Source organism: Rhinatrema bivittatum, chromosome 4 (assembly GCF_901001135.1).
Source record: "Rhinatrema bivittatum chromosome 4, aRhiBiv1.1, whole genome shotgun sequence".
Classification (NCBI taxonomy): Eukaryota; Metazoa; Chordata; class Amphibia; order Gymnophiona; family Rhinatrematidae; genus Rhinatrema; species Rhinatrema bivittatum.
Genome location: NC_042618.1, coordinates 476183104 through 476198349, shown reverse-complemented (window position 1 = coordinate 476198349; position 15246 = coordinate 476183104). Strand labels below are relative to the sequence as shown.

General features: G+C 45.7%; 1 protein-coding gene across 1 annotated transcript in view; it reads left to right on the top strand.

Moving 5' to 3' along the window:
• The window catches only part of CCND2 (cyclin D2), a 39893-nt gene extending 27323 nt beyond the window's left edge, over window positions 1-12570 (top strand). Inside the window, exon 5 of the mRNA XM_029597310.1 lies at window positions 8541-12570. Within this exon, the coding sequence (XP_029453170.1) occupies window positions 8541-8693 (153 nt within the window). The 3' untranslated portion in view covers window positions 8694-12570. The remainder of the gene's footprint in view (window positions 1-8540) is intronic.
• The last annotated feature ends 2676 nt before the right edge of the window (window positions 12571-15246 follow it).

Sequence of the window (15246 nt, the reverse complement as noted above, 5' to 3'; positions counted from 1 at the left end):
AAATCCAAAAATTGGCCGATGTACATGCCTTAAAGATTTTATCTACAATTTCAATGGGCAACATTTGAAAAGAAGAACTTATTTTGGGCAGCCAGAATATTGTTAATGCTGCAGTTCTCCCCAGCCAAGATAGATGGCTCCCTGACCATGTCTTCTAAGCTGAAATAAATTTTGGAAAAGTGCAGTATAGTTCAAAGAATATAACTTACTCGCATCAGCTGGAAGATACTTCCTCAAATGCATAACGTCTTTTTGTCCAGTGAACAGGAAAATAGTGTTTTAACCTCTCAACCAAAGGCAGAGAGAGAGGTTGATAACACAGAATCTCAGATTTGTCCATATTCATTTTAAAACCAGACACCCTCCCAAAATGAGTTACTTCTCGAAGCAAAGAGAGAGAGAGAGAATGCCCAGGATTGCTCAAAATATAGAGAAGATCGTCAGCAAATAACGGCCTATTTCACTATTGAATCTAGGATTTGGCTTACGCTTGTGTGTGTGTAGCACCAGATCTAGTACATGAGGACCAATCAGGGTTTACTGTGGCTAGACAAATGGGGAATAATATTCATAAGGTTTTGAATTGGATTTGGTTTGCTGAGAAGGAGGGTTATCGCTTCATTAGTATTACCTATAAATGACAAAAAGGCTTTTGATGGGGTTTATTGGCCCTTTACATTCAGCGTTATGGATAAACTGAATCTTAGCCATTGGCTTTATTACATGGTTAAAGAATTGTAGGAGGCTCATAATGCTAGAGTTAAAATTAAATGGGGGATATTCTCAGCCTTTTTTGGTAGGGCAGATACCAGGCAAGAATGCCCATTGTCTCCATGGTTATTTGCCCTATGTCTGCAGAAAAGGTTGGACCCCAAAAGAATTTAAAATATCTATTATGGCCCACAAAACGAGCACTCTCTCCCCTCCTTAGGTGTAACATATCCCAGACATCTGCATCGAAGGTGGTTAACTCCCCCTGACTAGCAGCACATTAAATGTATATATTAATGGGCCACCAACAGGTCCTTAAACTTCTTATAGAATTTATTAGAAAACCCATGTAAACCAAGAGATAGCATGGGCTTTACATCTGAACAAGCTTGAGAACTCAATTTGAGTTTTCTTTCTTCAACCTTCTCGAATATATAAACGGATAGACAGGAGAGAACCCTTATCCAAATACGCATCTATGTACGATTCAGCCATGTATAAATCCCCCAAAAACTCAGTGAACCATTCATCCATATCCACATTCCTTAGTAACATACCTCCCTGTTTATTCCTTATCTTTCTTATTTGTGTCATCTGAGCTTGCTTCCTCAGCTTAAATGCTAATAACTTTGTAATACAGACAAAGTGGCCTGTGCTGGCTCAATAGGAAATGTCCAAGTTCCTCTCATCCAGACAACTAACTTTCCTTCCCAATCAGTCTTCAGACAAAAATCCTTTTAAGTTTGAAATTATTTATTGTACAGATAATTTTCCATTACTTACAATTATTGCTTCCAAACGTATAGCCCCAGGGAAAGACCTTTGTAGCTGGAGAAAGGAGAACAGAGTTTCTTGGGATGCAGGGTGAGAAGACAAAGGGGTTCTGAAGCAGATTTAATCTTTAGAATTAAAGCGATAAGAAGAAATGTAAAAAAGCTGATCGTATCACAGAGGTTGCAGGCACTTCTAGCTTTGAGGCAGCATGGTTGAGACTGACTAACAGTCTTGGAGAGTGATTATAGGAAACGTCCCCACAAGCTGGGGCTAGAGGGCGAGATCCAATGGTAGCGAGCCTAGGATCCATGTGACACGGGGGGAACATGAAGGGCAGTCCCTTGAGCCAATAAGGCACTTAAGAATACTCAAGTTAGATTGAGAGGGCATCCAGACCTTTCCCAAGTGGGAGAAAGCAAAGGATGAAAGGAACTTCTCTTAAGGGCAAGCTCCCTTAAAGGCAAGGCTCACAGGTTTTTATCGTGGGTTACAAAAAGGTGTTTCAACACTAAGCACAGTATATACAGACACAAACATGTACCCACTGCTGGGGACAGAACATGGACCCTTGTTGGTGTGGTTGGCGCATCCTAACGAGAGAACCCACTAAGCCCACACCGGCAGCTGGCAGAGAATCCCGAAGGTGGGACCGACTGGAGCTTCAACTATACCAGCTGCCTCCCCCACAGGTTGAGCCCTTGGGTTCTAGCGGCCAGCAGGACTTAGGCCGGCTCCCTGGGGCTATCTGGGCTCAGTGTCCTGTCCCAGCATTAGTAGTACAACACAAAGGGTAATCTTTAAGGTACCACTCCCTATCTCACTGTCATAAACACAACCACAAATTTTAGAGAGAGACCGATTTAAATCAATTTTTTATTTATTTACTTGAAAAACCCACATATATCCCTACATAGACATTTAAAACTAAGCTAGCACATTCACACATTCATGCCCCACAATAAAATACCACATGAAGTTTGAGATGTTAAATGGAAATTATCCAATGGTTTTTTTAGTAATAAATACACATATTAACCTGATTATTCAATAATACAAACATGTACTTATAAATTATCACATGTAAAATTATTACTGCATATATTTTCCTCAATCCCATGTGTAATGATCATCAGTCATCACATGGTCTATAGTATATCCGCATTCATTTATTCAGGATCATATGTTCACTGAGTCCTGACTATTACTCTAGGAAAATTCATGATTCTCAAATTATATTTCTTAGCTGTGTTTTCTAGAGATTCTAATCTCCTAGAAATTATGTCTCTGTCTTTAACGACAGCTACATGAAATTCTATATTTTTCTTTTGGGAGTTCTCCAATTCTTTAGTCCTGTCGACCAACTCTTTAATTTGTTTCTGTGTTTGTAGCGTGTCTTGTTGAGTTCCTATTATTAAACTATCAACTTTCTTTTCTAACCCTTTAATATTTAAAAGCATTCCTTCCATCATTCCCCAAAGTGAATCAAGAGTTACCACTGCTGGGCGAGTAGGGAGGTCACTACTACTGCTATTCTGGAACTTTTGATCTAGATTCCCTTCTTCAGGGATTTCCAACCTCAAGTCTCCTATTCCACTTCTTGAAGTTGTGTCCACAATAGCAGATACCCCCTCTACGATAGTCTCTACAATAGCCACATGGCTACTGTCCGCCAGTCTCTGTGCAGGGGGAATGCCGATGTTCGGGCTCAATGAAGCCTCGTCTGTAGGCCCACTCAGCCCTCCCTGACTGAGAGGCACATCAGAGTCTTTGGACTTCAATTCATTCGACGCAGGAGAAAGGAGAAATCTGCTAATTTCTTGCTGAATCGGAGAGGGCAAGGAGAGTGAGGGAAACACTCGTACCTTGCCTTTTCGTTTAGGAGGCATTATCACGTTATTTAGGTAAAAAGCAGTTTCCCACAGTTTATGACGCCACTAAATCTATGTGCAATAGTTGGTAATCAGAGAGGGTAATCATTCAAACAAGCGAAACAACAAACAGTACCTTGATAGCACCCAACAGATGTTTGCCGTCGTCCGGCGATGCCGGGCGAAGCCGGGCAAAGCCGTTTCGCCGCGCGCCAGCTCTGCTGCGCGCCGCAAAGTACCTCACTTAAGAAGGGAACTTCGGGACTCCGCCTCTCGGGTCCGCCCCTCCACGTCACGGTGTCGGCGATTCAGCTGGAGCTCACTTACGGGCGAAAACGCTGTCCTCTGCCCCGTACTCTACAGCTGATCAGGAGATGTTACCAGCTCTTTCTCTCTGCACCCTCCTAAGATTCAGTTTTATAATTAATCTCCTCAGTATATATATATTTATTTATTTATTATTTTGTTATACCGACTTTCATGATAATAATCACATCAACCCGGTTTACAATTAACACTGTGGGTAAGACAGAGAATAACAAGTAACACTATACAAAGTTTAAACATCGAAAACAATAGTATGTATATGGGAAAGTTACAATAGAACAGGGAGAGTTAACTTGGATCTAGAAAGGGGGAGATAACTGAACAGAAGGATCGTTACAGTACGGTCGATTGCATCAAATAATAAAGCTGTATAGTAAGATGGATCTATATGATACAGGTGTGTAGCATAATAATATGCTACAGAGTATGAGTGGGAAGATGGTGGTTTCTTATTTCAGTCCAATTGTTTGAATAAGAGTTTGTGCTGTTAGGTGGAGGATTTAATCAAGGCCTGGGAATGCTTTTTTAAAAAGCCAAGTTTTCAGTCTTTTTCTGAAAGTTAGTGTGCAGTTGTCTTAAGTCAGGTGGGATAGAGTTCCATAAAGATGGACCTGCTGAGGAGAAAGCTCTGAGACTGAGAGATTTATGTAGGTAAGTTTTGGGATGTGGTACTTGGAGTGATTCTTTGTAGCATTCCCTGATGGGTCTAGCTTCTGTATGTTTTTGAAAGGGGATTTGTAGGTCCAGTTGAGTGTGATGGTGGATGGCCTTGTAGATGGTAGTGATGGATTTGTACATGATTCTATAATGAATCGGCAGCCAATGCAGGTCTCTGAGGATTGGGGAGATATGGTCGAATTTCCTGGCGTTAGTGAGGATTCTGGCTGCTGTGTTCTGTACCATCTGTAAGGGTTTGGTGTATGAAGCTGGGAGGCCTAGTAGTAGAGAGTTGCAATAATCTAGTTTGGAAAAGATTATTGCTTGCAAGATTGTTCTAAAGTCCTGAGCGTGGAAAAGTGGCTTTATTCTTTTCAGGATATGTAATTTGTGGAAGCAATCTTTGGTGGTTTGGTTAATGAAAGGTTTGAGGTTCAGACGGTTGTCTAAGATGGCTCCTAGGTCTCTTACATGAGCGGTTTGAAGGAGGGCTGGAGGCTTTGCTTGTGTGTTGTTTTCCGGCGATATAAGCAGGTATTCCGTCTTCGAGGCATTGAGGACCAGGTTCAGGCTGGTGAGGAGGAGTTTGATTTCTAGTAAGCAACTATCCCAATATTCCATTGTTTTCATGATGGATTCTTTTATAGGGATCACAATCTGTACATATGTCTTAAGAATGGAGGGGCATAAAGATTTCTTATGCATCCAAAGATTTAATGATCCTTTAAAGTAAGCCTGAATTATAAATGTTCCTTTTACTTCTGCACCACCCTTGCAATCAGTTCCCCCCCCCCGAACCACCATTTTAAAAGTCCCACAAAATTTGAACAGCAGCTTCAGCGTTATTTTCTCTGAAATAATGTACCTGCAACTGTTGACCAAACTGGGAGTCATCCAAAAGACACTCTGTTTATAAGCGGGTCTCAGGAAAGCAATGTCAGGCAGCTGTTTGATCTAAAAAGCAAGTTTATTTAAGAGAAAAGACAGAAAAAGAGAAAAGCGGAACAAGGAAAAGAGGAAGTTGTTGTTCCACGGCGGAGCAGGCAAGTTACAAAGGCATTTTCAGTGCTGCTTCTCAGTGCGGAGCTGTGTGTCCGTGACTTTTCATAATATCCAATAAGAATGCTCCGACACGCATCCTAGGTGTGTTTTCTACTTCCAGTGACCAATAGGAATCGTTGCTTTTAGTCCAATCAGGTACTGTCTCTGGGGTGTCTGCTCCTTCCAGGCAGAGAATTAGCTATCCGAAACTAGGCTCTCTGAAGCACATGGTGGCTGAATAGGTTGCCAGAAAATATATACTGTCCATCCATATACATTCCCCCCCCTTGAAGGGTTTGTCCTGAAAACCCTTCACAAATGAAAGGCTGAGATTGTATTTCCTGGTGGAAGTGAACATAGTATCATTTTGTGTTACCCTCCTTTTGGACTGTTAAAATGGCTTTCATATTCTTTGTTGCTGAAACATTCTCCTTACATATCTCTCAAACATTCACTCATTCTTTATTTTCTCAATTTCAATCTCACATTCACTCTGTAGTCACATACTGTTCCGGCCTTCTTCTTCCAGTTGTTCCAGATATCTGTTGACTCCTGAGGTAGTTTGTCCTTATAGGTTACTTGTATGCTGCTAATATTTCCAATTACTCCTCTCAATGATTGATTATCGCTTCAATCATTATACTCAGGGTTATTGCCACTATCTTAGGTTGCCAGAGTAAACCATCCTAACGATTGGCTACCTTAATGGAATGGAACTCATTCAGCTGTCAAAAACAAATCCCCAAATCTTCTTGAAGGAGAGACATCCAATCATATTGGAGCATAATCAGACCAAAAGGTAATACCTGACAGGTGAATTTTGAAAGGAGTTATGCATGTAAATGGAACATACATACATACATTTGACAAAGTTCCTCATGAGAGCCTTCTAAGAAAACTAAAAAGTCATGGGATAGGAGGCGATGACTTTCATGGATTACAAACTGGTTAAAAGACAGGAAATAGAGAGTAGGATTAAATGGTCAATTTTCTCAGTGGAAAAGGGTAAACAGTGGAGTGCCTCAGGGATCTGTACTTGGACCGGTGCTTTTCAATATATTTATAAATGATCTGGAAAGGAATACGACGAGTGAGTTTATCAAATTTGTGGATGATACAAAATTATTCAGAGTAGTTAAATCACAAGCGGATTGTGATACATTACAGGAGGACCTTGCAAGACTGGAAGATTGGGCATCCAAATGGCAGATGAAATTTAATGTGGACAAGTGCAAGGTGTTGCATATAGGGAAACATAACCCTTGCTGTAGTTACACAATGTTAGGTTCCATATTGGGAGCTACCACCCAGGAAAAAGATCTAGGCATCATAGTGGATAATACTTTAAAATAGTCCGCTCAGTGTGCTGCAGCAGTCAAAAAAGCAAACAATGTTAGCAATTATTAGAAAGGGAATGGTGAATAAAACAGAAAATATCATAATGCCTCTATATTGCTCAATGGTGAGACCGCACCTTGTGAATACTGTGTACAATTCTGGTCGCTGCCTCTCAAAAAAGATATAATTGCGATGGAGAAGGTACAGAGAAGGGAGACCAAAATGATAAAGGGGATGGAACAGCTCCCCTTGAGGAAAGGCTGAAGAGGTTAGGGCTGTTCAGCCTGGAGAAGAGACAGCTGAGGGGGGATATGATAGAGGTCTTTAAGATCATGATAGGTCTTGAACGAGTAGATGTGACTCGGTTAGTTTCACTTTCGAATAATAGAAGGACTAGGGGGCATTCCATGAAGTTAGCAAGTAGCACATTTAAGACTAATCGGAGAAAATTCTTTTTCACTCAACGCACAATAAAGCTCTGGAATTTGTTGCCAGAGGATGTGGTTAGTGCAGTTAGTGTAGTTGGGTTCAAAAAAGGTTTGGATAAGTTCTTGGAGGAGAAGTCCATTAACGGCTATTAATCAAGTTTACTTAGGGAATAGCCACTGCTATTAATTGCATCAGTAGCATGGGATCTTCTTAGTGTTTGAGTAATTGCCAGGTTCTTGTGGCCTGGTTTTGGCCTCTGTTGGAAACAGGATGCTGGGCTTGATGGACCCTTGGTCTGACCCAGCATGGCAATTTCTTATGTTCTTATGTTCTTAACCCACAGCGCGTGTATGCTAGATATCCATAGTCCGTAGGCCTCGGGGTGAAGAGTCCGGGTCAGCTGGGCAGCATGCAGGATGAAGAACCAGAAGGGCCTGAATGACCTTTCTAACAACTGGACAAACTGGGAATGTGTCTCACGGGAGCATGTTTGAAAATTCACCGACACACTCTCGTAAGAGCCGACAAGGACCTACGGACGACGCACGCACGCTAGCTGGGCTTAATCACCTCTTAAAATTCGGAGCATATTTACACCCGCGCGGTACATTTTAAAACATATGCTCATTCAACTATCCTCTTTGCCAGTAACTGATCATTTTGATATGTGAACCACGAAATGAATGTACATACTCTGTTATCTAACCAACGGCTGTCTGCTCTCTGTTACTGTTTTTACCTATCCCTCTTTTCCAATGACCAAGTTCTTCATTCCCTGTTTTATTGTAACTTTTTTACGCCTGCTGTGTTAATTGGTTCTCCCCTAGTTCATTGTAAACCGTTTTGTCTTGACTTGTCTTGAGCATCGGTATATTAAATAAGATAAATATGCGCGTATGTGTGCGCACGATGAAAAATTCCAGCATATCCTCGCTTGTGCACCCGCACGCTCGTGTGCGCACCCGTTTTAAAATCCCACCTCCTAGTTCTCGATGAAAGACGCAGGGGATGACTCGGAGAGAGCGCAAACCTTCACGCGGACGCGCGAGAGGGAAGGAGGGCGCGAGGTGTGCACCCGCACGGTCTAGCGCAGGCGGCAGCGGTGCCAGCCCCGTTCTGTGCCGGGTGGGAAGCCCGCCCTGCGTGTGCGCCTTCGGTCTGTGGCCTCTGCGTGCCCCGGGGCGCGTGTTTCTGGACCGCTCTGCGTGCCCCGGCGGCATGTGTTTCTGGAATGCTCTGCGTGCCCCGGGGCGCGTGTTTCTGGAACGCTCTGCGTGCCCCTGGTCACTGCAGTTAATGTGACGGGGGCAGCTGGCGGCTTTGCTGGGGAGGGGGGAATCGCGTCTGTCTGTCTGTCTGCCTGTACCCACTGCTCTCTGTTGCCTTTTTCCCCAGGATTGCCTGAAGGCGTGCCAGGAACAGATCGAGTCGGTGCTGGTGAGAAGCCTGCAGCGGGAGCGGCTCCAGCAGCCCAGCCACCCCTCCAAGGTGGCGGAGGAGCTGGACCAGGCCAGCACCCCGACAGACGTCCGGGACATCGACCTGTGAGAGCGGCCTGGCCCCAGACAGCGGCTCTGCTTTTCCTCCTCCTCCTCCTTTTTTAGTTAATTATTTCTTTTTTTTTTTTTTTGTCTCTTAGAATAATTTTTTTTTTAATCTGCTCCCACTTAGGACATATTTAAAGCTATTTTAGATACAGACCCCCCTCCCCCCGTCCCTGGAATGTTTTAAAAAACAAAGAAAAGCCTATGGTGCCTATGATTTTCAGAAGGGAGCCCTGCCCCTCCCCCCGGTCTGGCTGGGGAGGGGGGAGTGGGCCGCACAGAGCCTGGAATTCCGTGGGGGTCACCCGGGTGCATTTGTGGGCTTTAGTGGGCCGCACTGCTAAGGGTCCCCGTCTCACTTGAAAGGCTGGGGACAGTCGGTATGTGTGCACGTGGTGGGGGGGCGGGGGGGGAGCGTGCCTCCTCTCCCCCCCCCAGAGCTAGTGAAGCGTTGTGGACGCAGGAGAGACTCGAACACCTCTGCCCTTTGCTCGCTGGGGCGGGGATCACTCTCGGAGCTGCTACCTAAGAGAAAAGAGATTCTTTTATGTTCATTTTGTTAAGCTTTTCACTCCGTCGCACGGCCCCCCCTCCCTTCCTCCCTCCCTCTGCCGTACCCACCCCACACTCCTCCTCCTCCTCGATGTGGCTCGCGCCTGGGCGCTGCCCCCACCTCCATTTCGCTGTAGGAACTGGGGCGGGGGGGGCGGTCCATGCCAGAGTTTCTGTTCCGCGGATAGCGAGGGAGGGGGGGAGGGGTGTTTGACCCCCGCCGGCCCCTAAAGATGGTGACCAGGAAGCTGAGCTTCCTCCCACCTGGGCGGAGCCGCCTTCTATCCTGCGGCAGTGCCGTCCGCCAGGCGCCCTGCCCGCACTTCTCCGCCCCCCAGAGTATCCCCCCCCCCACCCCGGGGAAGGGGGCGATGGGGAAGAGCGGGTATGAAAATTTTGTTCTGAAGGGATAAGCGGCTTTAACGTGAGCAAAGAGAGAGGGGAGAAAAGGGGCCGGAAGCAAAGCGCAGGGCGAACGATGTTCAGGAGGAGCGAAGCGCGGGGGAGGGGAGGACGGCGGGCCTGCTCTCGCTCGTTATTTTCCAGTATCTCTTGACGGTGTGGGGGCTTTTGTTTTTATTTTATTTTTTTTAATTTTTAACGGGTGCTTGGGCCGGACATTCCTGTTGCAACATTCCGGGTGAGAAACGATTTTGGAAACGCCAAATCTTTGAAAAGACGAGGCAAGGGTGGGGGAGCGGCTGGCGAGGTTAGTCCCGGGGGGGGGTGGAGGGGGGCTGAGCTCTCCTGTGGGGCCGAGCGCGGCTTCGGCTTTTGTGGACAGAGTTGTCCGGAAGAGGGCGTGCGCCCCCAGCACCGTCTGCCCTTTTCCCGGTGAACGCTGCGAACCCACCCGCCAGCGTCTTCAGAGTACTTGAATTTAATTTCTGATCCCATCCCGTAGTCGGATGGTAAACAGAGTGGAGGGAAAATTATTACACTTTAAAAAAAAAATTATATTTTTTTTCCTAAAACATAAATCCCTTGGCCGTGTTAACAGTTGATGACTCTTATTAGGATGTTAAACTGTTAATATTTGCAATCTTATGGTTGTTTTTTTTTAACTTTTGAGGAGAAATATTAAGAGTGGAAAAAGAATTTGGAATGCCCTGTGTTCTTATTCGAAGGTTCCCCTCTCCTGGGTGTCGTTTGGGCGAGAGCAGAGGATGGAGTTGAGAATTAGAATTCATTTGTTCTAACTTTTTTATTTTGCTGCTAAGAAGCTACGATTCGTTTCATCTTTGTTCACATTAACAGTACCTAGGCTGTATTGTTTCACTGAGTGTGCTGCTATTTTATAAACATTTTTATAATATATTTTACTGCTTAAATTTCAAACCCTGAAGTAGGTTGTAAGTGGCGAGAGAAGAATTTCATTTTTTTTTTTTTTACTTTACTGGAAATGTGCTTGTACAGGTAATAATTTCCTACATTTATTTTTTCTCCTGGTGACTTCCTGCGCTAGACCGTCTGCGTACCTCAGGTTTACTGGACAGAGAAGAGACGTATGGTACACATTTTGTTTCACAATACCTCACCCTTTTACAGTTTCTGCTGGGAGCCTCATGGAAACGGTGGCTGAGGCCTGGTTGCCACCCTCCTGCCCGGACCCCCCTGTTCCCACCCCCCTCCGCATGGGTGGGGCAGAGGGCTCACGGCACGGGGTGATGCAACCATTCTGTGGTGTTTGGGGAGGGGCATCGTGCCCTCTCCCCCTCTCTGGTTTAGAAATCTTTACCATGGTGGAAAAAACGATCAGTCTGCACGTGTACGCAGAGAGCCGGAAAATGGAGCATTACCGCACCAGCTGGAGCAGTGCGTTCTCTTTACTCCCATCGTACTGTGCATCCTGTCCGAACCTGCTGTTCTCTTCTGGCTGTCCTGCGCTGCGGCAGGACTGCTGGAGCTCCCTGTAGGGCAGGAACCGTAGCCGGTGTGTGTGCGACGGTGCTGGTCTCCTGCACACGGAGCACGGCGGCGCAGCCAGCGCCGCGATGCTCTAGGCCAGACGATGGGTGTTTTTTTTAAGAGAATTGCATTGGGAGGCACTGAGCGTTTTTGGTTCCAGAGGTGGCGCTTTTGTTAAGCGCGGCGGCAGCGTTGCTGCTGATGCTGGAAACTGTGAACCTACTGCGCTGCCCTTAAAGAGGGAGAATCCTACCAGAATGGGCGGCCAGAATTAAAAGAAAAATAAGAGTTTGGGGGGAACTTGGGCTGCTTTGATTTTGGTTTGCCCTAGGCGTGCGGGTGCAGTCAGTACTGTAGGGTATTTTACACAGAAACCAAGCTCCTGGCTGGACTTCTGCAACTATTTAGTATATAAGGCTGCTTCCCTCCCAGGGGCCAGGACTTAACGCTCTTGCCTCCTTGCTTAACTGTACTGGGATGTTTTTTCCTTCTGACCTAAAATGATTATATTTTATTTGCCAGCCTAATATACGTTGGGATTGTGGCGTCCTGTTGTTCCATTTGCAAATGAAGGTCTGGGTATTGCTGCCTTCGTTTGTATCCAGACTCCTGTGACATGGGTGCCCTCTGACCTTTGCTGGGTGAACTTGCGACCATGCCTGACTGGAAATTTGGACTTTGTAGCTCCGTGCTGCAGAACATCAGACATGGAAACCTAGGTGCTTTCTTTTGAAAGGGACTTGAGGATCCTAAGGGAAACTCTCTCCCACTTGAATGCTGTCCTATTGGTGCTAGCTTAGTCTCTCTGGTTTTCTTACTGTTACTCCTTGTGCTCAGTGCTCCTGCTTTGAATTGAGAAAACCAGGCGCAGACCGCCTTTTCTCCTTACGGCCCAGGGTTAAACCTTGCGCAGCTCCGCCTCAGGTGGTCACGGGCCACCCCCCCCCTCTTGGCGTTGCCAGTTGCGCACCCACTGCGCTGCCTCTGCAATCCAAGCTCCGGCCAGGGCCACCAAGATACTTTTTTCCACTATGGTCCACCTTCATGTACCTCAATCTTTCCGTTGCACAGTTTTTGTTTTGATAAAAATGTTTTGCTTTATGGAGTGTGATGCCATATGACTTCAATGTTAGCACAGGGTGAGAGGATCTTTTAAGAGGTGTGCATGTTTGTCTGGTCGGGGAGGGAGCGCTGTAGTAACTACCCATGTCAACAATAAAATTGTTCTTAGAAAGTTTGGAAAGATTGTGTTGATGGAGAAGACTTGACGCAGCGTAGTTCTGGTGCCATTAAGAGGTTTTGTCTGTTCAGTGTTAAAGTGTATTTTGTTAATAACCTGTTTCTGACTAGTTTCCAGGAAGGTTTCGTGGTATGTGTTTCAGAGGGACTGGGTGTGCTATGGATAATAAAACTCACCTTGACCTAAAGTGTCCGCGCTCTTCTTGCTGTCTTGTAAATTCCTTTCCACAAGAGCTTCCTCTACTCTTTCTGCTGCCCTTATCCCTGCTCCAGGGGGGTATTTAGAGGCCGAAAGAAACCAAACCGGCCCCCCTGCTAGCAGCTGTGTAAATAGGCTTTCTCTCAGCCCATGCGTTCATGAACTTTTAAAGGGCTACGACGAGGCAGGGGGGAGGGGGGGTGCGTTCTGTTAAATGGCCTTAAACGTTTGCATGTTTTAGCTCAAGGACGGTGGGGTTTCCTGTTTTAAGTTATCACCCTTTAAAGGCATAAGGGATCATGAACTAGCAGTGATATCAATGCCTCCAGCCCCTACCTCAGGTGGGACGTGACCCTGCTGCGAGGGCTGGGGGGCCACAGGCTCCCCAGCTCCATCTGTGGTTATGCTGCTGGAACAAGAAAGTTGGAGGGGATGCGACCGGGTTGGATATAAGATTTTGCTGACCACAGCAGCACCACATTGAAGCGGCACTGATGCACAGCCTTAAAGCAAATGGACACGGGCTTTTCGTCAGCCTGAGGATTTAGTGCCTCCAACCTTTGCCTCCTTCAGCCAGTCAGACCACTGGCTTATGCACGTTCAAGTAGCAGACGGAGAAGGAGATGAACAGGCCCACTGCTGTCACTCCTCTCCCTCCCCCACGCCGACACCGGCCTGCCAGTCTGCTCTGTCTCCAGCAGGGAAAATTGTCAGAGTACCCCTGAAGTGATGAAAGGTCTGTACTTCCTCCCTCAGTTGAGTGGAGGCCATTAACTAACCAACAACAGCCAAAAAAAAAAATAGAATGGACAATTCAGCCCTGAGGCGAGAGCCTTGTGCTCCCTCCCTCACCAGAACTTGGCGCTGATGGGGGGGTGGGGACACATCTACAGGAGCGGTTTGTACCTATTCCTGTGATTTCTCCCTTAAATGCTTCATAGTGGCAGTAAAAAAAAAAAAAAAAATCGTGTGCTGCATATGCTCAGCAGTGGATCCATAGTGGAGTTGGTCAGGGGTTTGGCATTTTGTGAGGGCAAAGACTGAGTAAATACCCTGTTTTGCCTTGAGTTGTTCAGGACTGTTGTCTGTGGCGCTTGACTGAGAGGCAGCGATGGCGGTGCCAGCAGACCGTGGGAAAGTCCAGGCTTAAATAATTTTTTTCAGCTGGTGCCTTTGGCAGGAAACTCTCAGTATTGCCAGGCCTGATGGTAGGCTAGGGAATGCCTTTGCAGCAGGGTTGGCAGGGATGGAGACTGGCAGTGGTCCTGGGTGCAGTGACCAACACACATCTTGACTTTTTCACCACTAAGCTCTCGATAGCAGCAGGAGCATTGGCTGCCGCTTTAGAGTGACTCTCTCTGTTCCTCCAAATATTGCCATCTTAAGCAGTTGCCTGTTGCTAATTATTGGCCTACACGCAAGCCAATTGCATTACACTGGTGCTGTCAGATTTCAGAGCTGTGAAGAATTGCAAAAGGATGAGGGAGGTACAAAGTGAGAAAAGTGGTAAGAGCCAGAACTAGGCCAGCGGCAGCACTTACCCCCATTTACTGTTTGATTAGGGGAAAGCATTCTACACGTGATGCCAGTTAAAACACAGCCAGAGGCTCATGTCAATAAGAAGCACCCGAGCTTTTATTTTCTGCTCTCAGGGAAGCTGCTGTATCAGATTCTGGTCTTGTAAACTGATTGCTGTGAGGAAGCACAGAGGAGTACAAATGAGGTGACCCAAACCACAGCAGCAGCTACATCTTATTCATTTATTTAATTTCTATTCTGCCTTTTGGCAAGGGCCTCTTGTAATGTGGCCTCACGCTTCCTGAACAGACATGAGTATTACCACTCTACATTGAGAGATGCTGAACACGGCCGAATAAGGGCTGTGTGCAGTTTTATTCATAAATATGTGCACATCTTTTTGTGTACACACTTTATTCTCCATGCAGCACAGAGTTCTGCTTGCAAAAAAATGTGCACATCCCATCTTAATGACATACTTGATGCAGAGTTCTGTATAGCCTTAACACATGAATGTGTTATAACAATGGCATTGTGTTGCATAACATCACCCATAGAAAAAAAAACCCCTTGTATTTACATTTAATTTTCACGCAGTAAATGATAGCATAGAACATAAGAAATTGTCATGCTGGGTCAGACCAAGGGTTCATCAAGCCCAGCATCCTGTTTCCAACAGAGGCCAAACCAGGCCACAAGAACCTGGCAATTACCCAAACACTAAGAAGATCCCATGCTATTGATGCCAGTAATAGCAGTGGCTATTCTCTAAAACAACTTGATTAATATCAGTTAATAGACTTCTCCAATAACTTATCCAAACCTTTTTTGAACCCAGCTACACTAACTGCACTAACCACATCCTCTGGCAACAAATTCCAGAGCTTTATTGTGCGTTGAGTGAAAAAGAATTTTCACTTAGACTTAATGTGCTACTTGCTAACTTCTTGGAATGCCCCCTAGTCCTTCTATTATTCGAAAGTGTAAATAACCGATTCACATCTACTCGTTCAAGACCTCTCATGATCTTAAAGACCTCTATCATAGCAGATAAACAATTGGCGCATCCAGTCTGCCCACAGATTTTTATCTGCTTTTATGCCACCCTGAGTAGATGAGCATGTATTCCTATATGAAAATA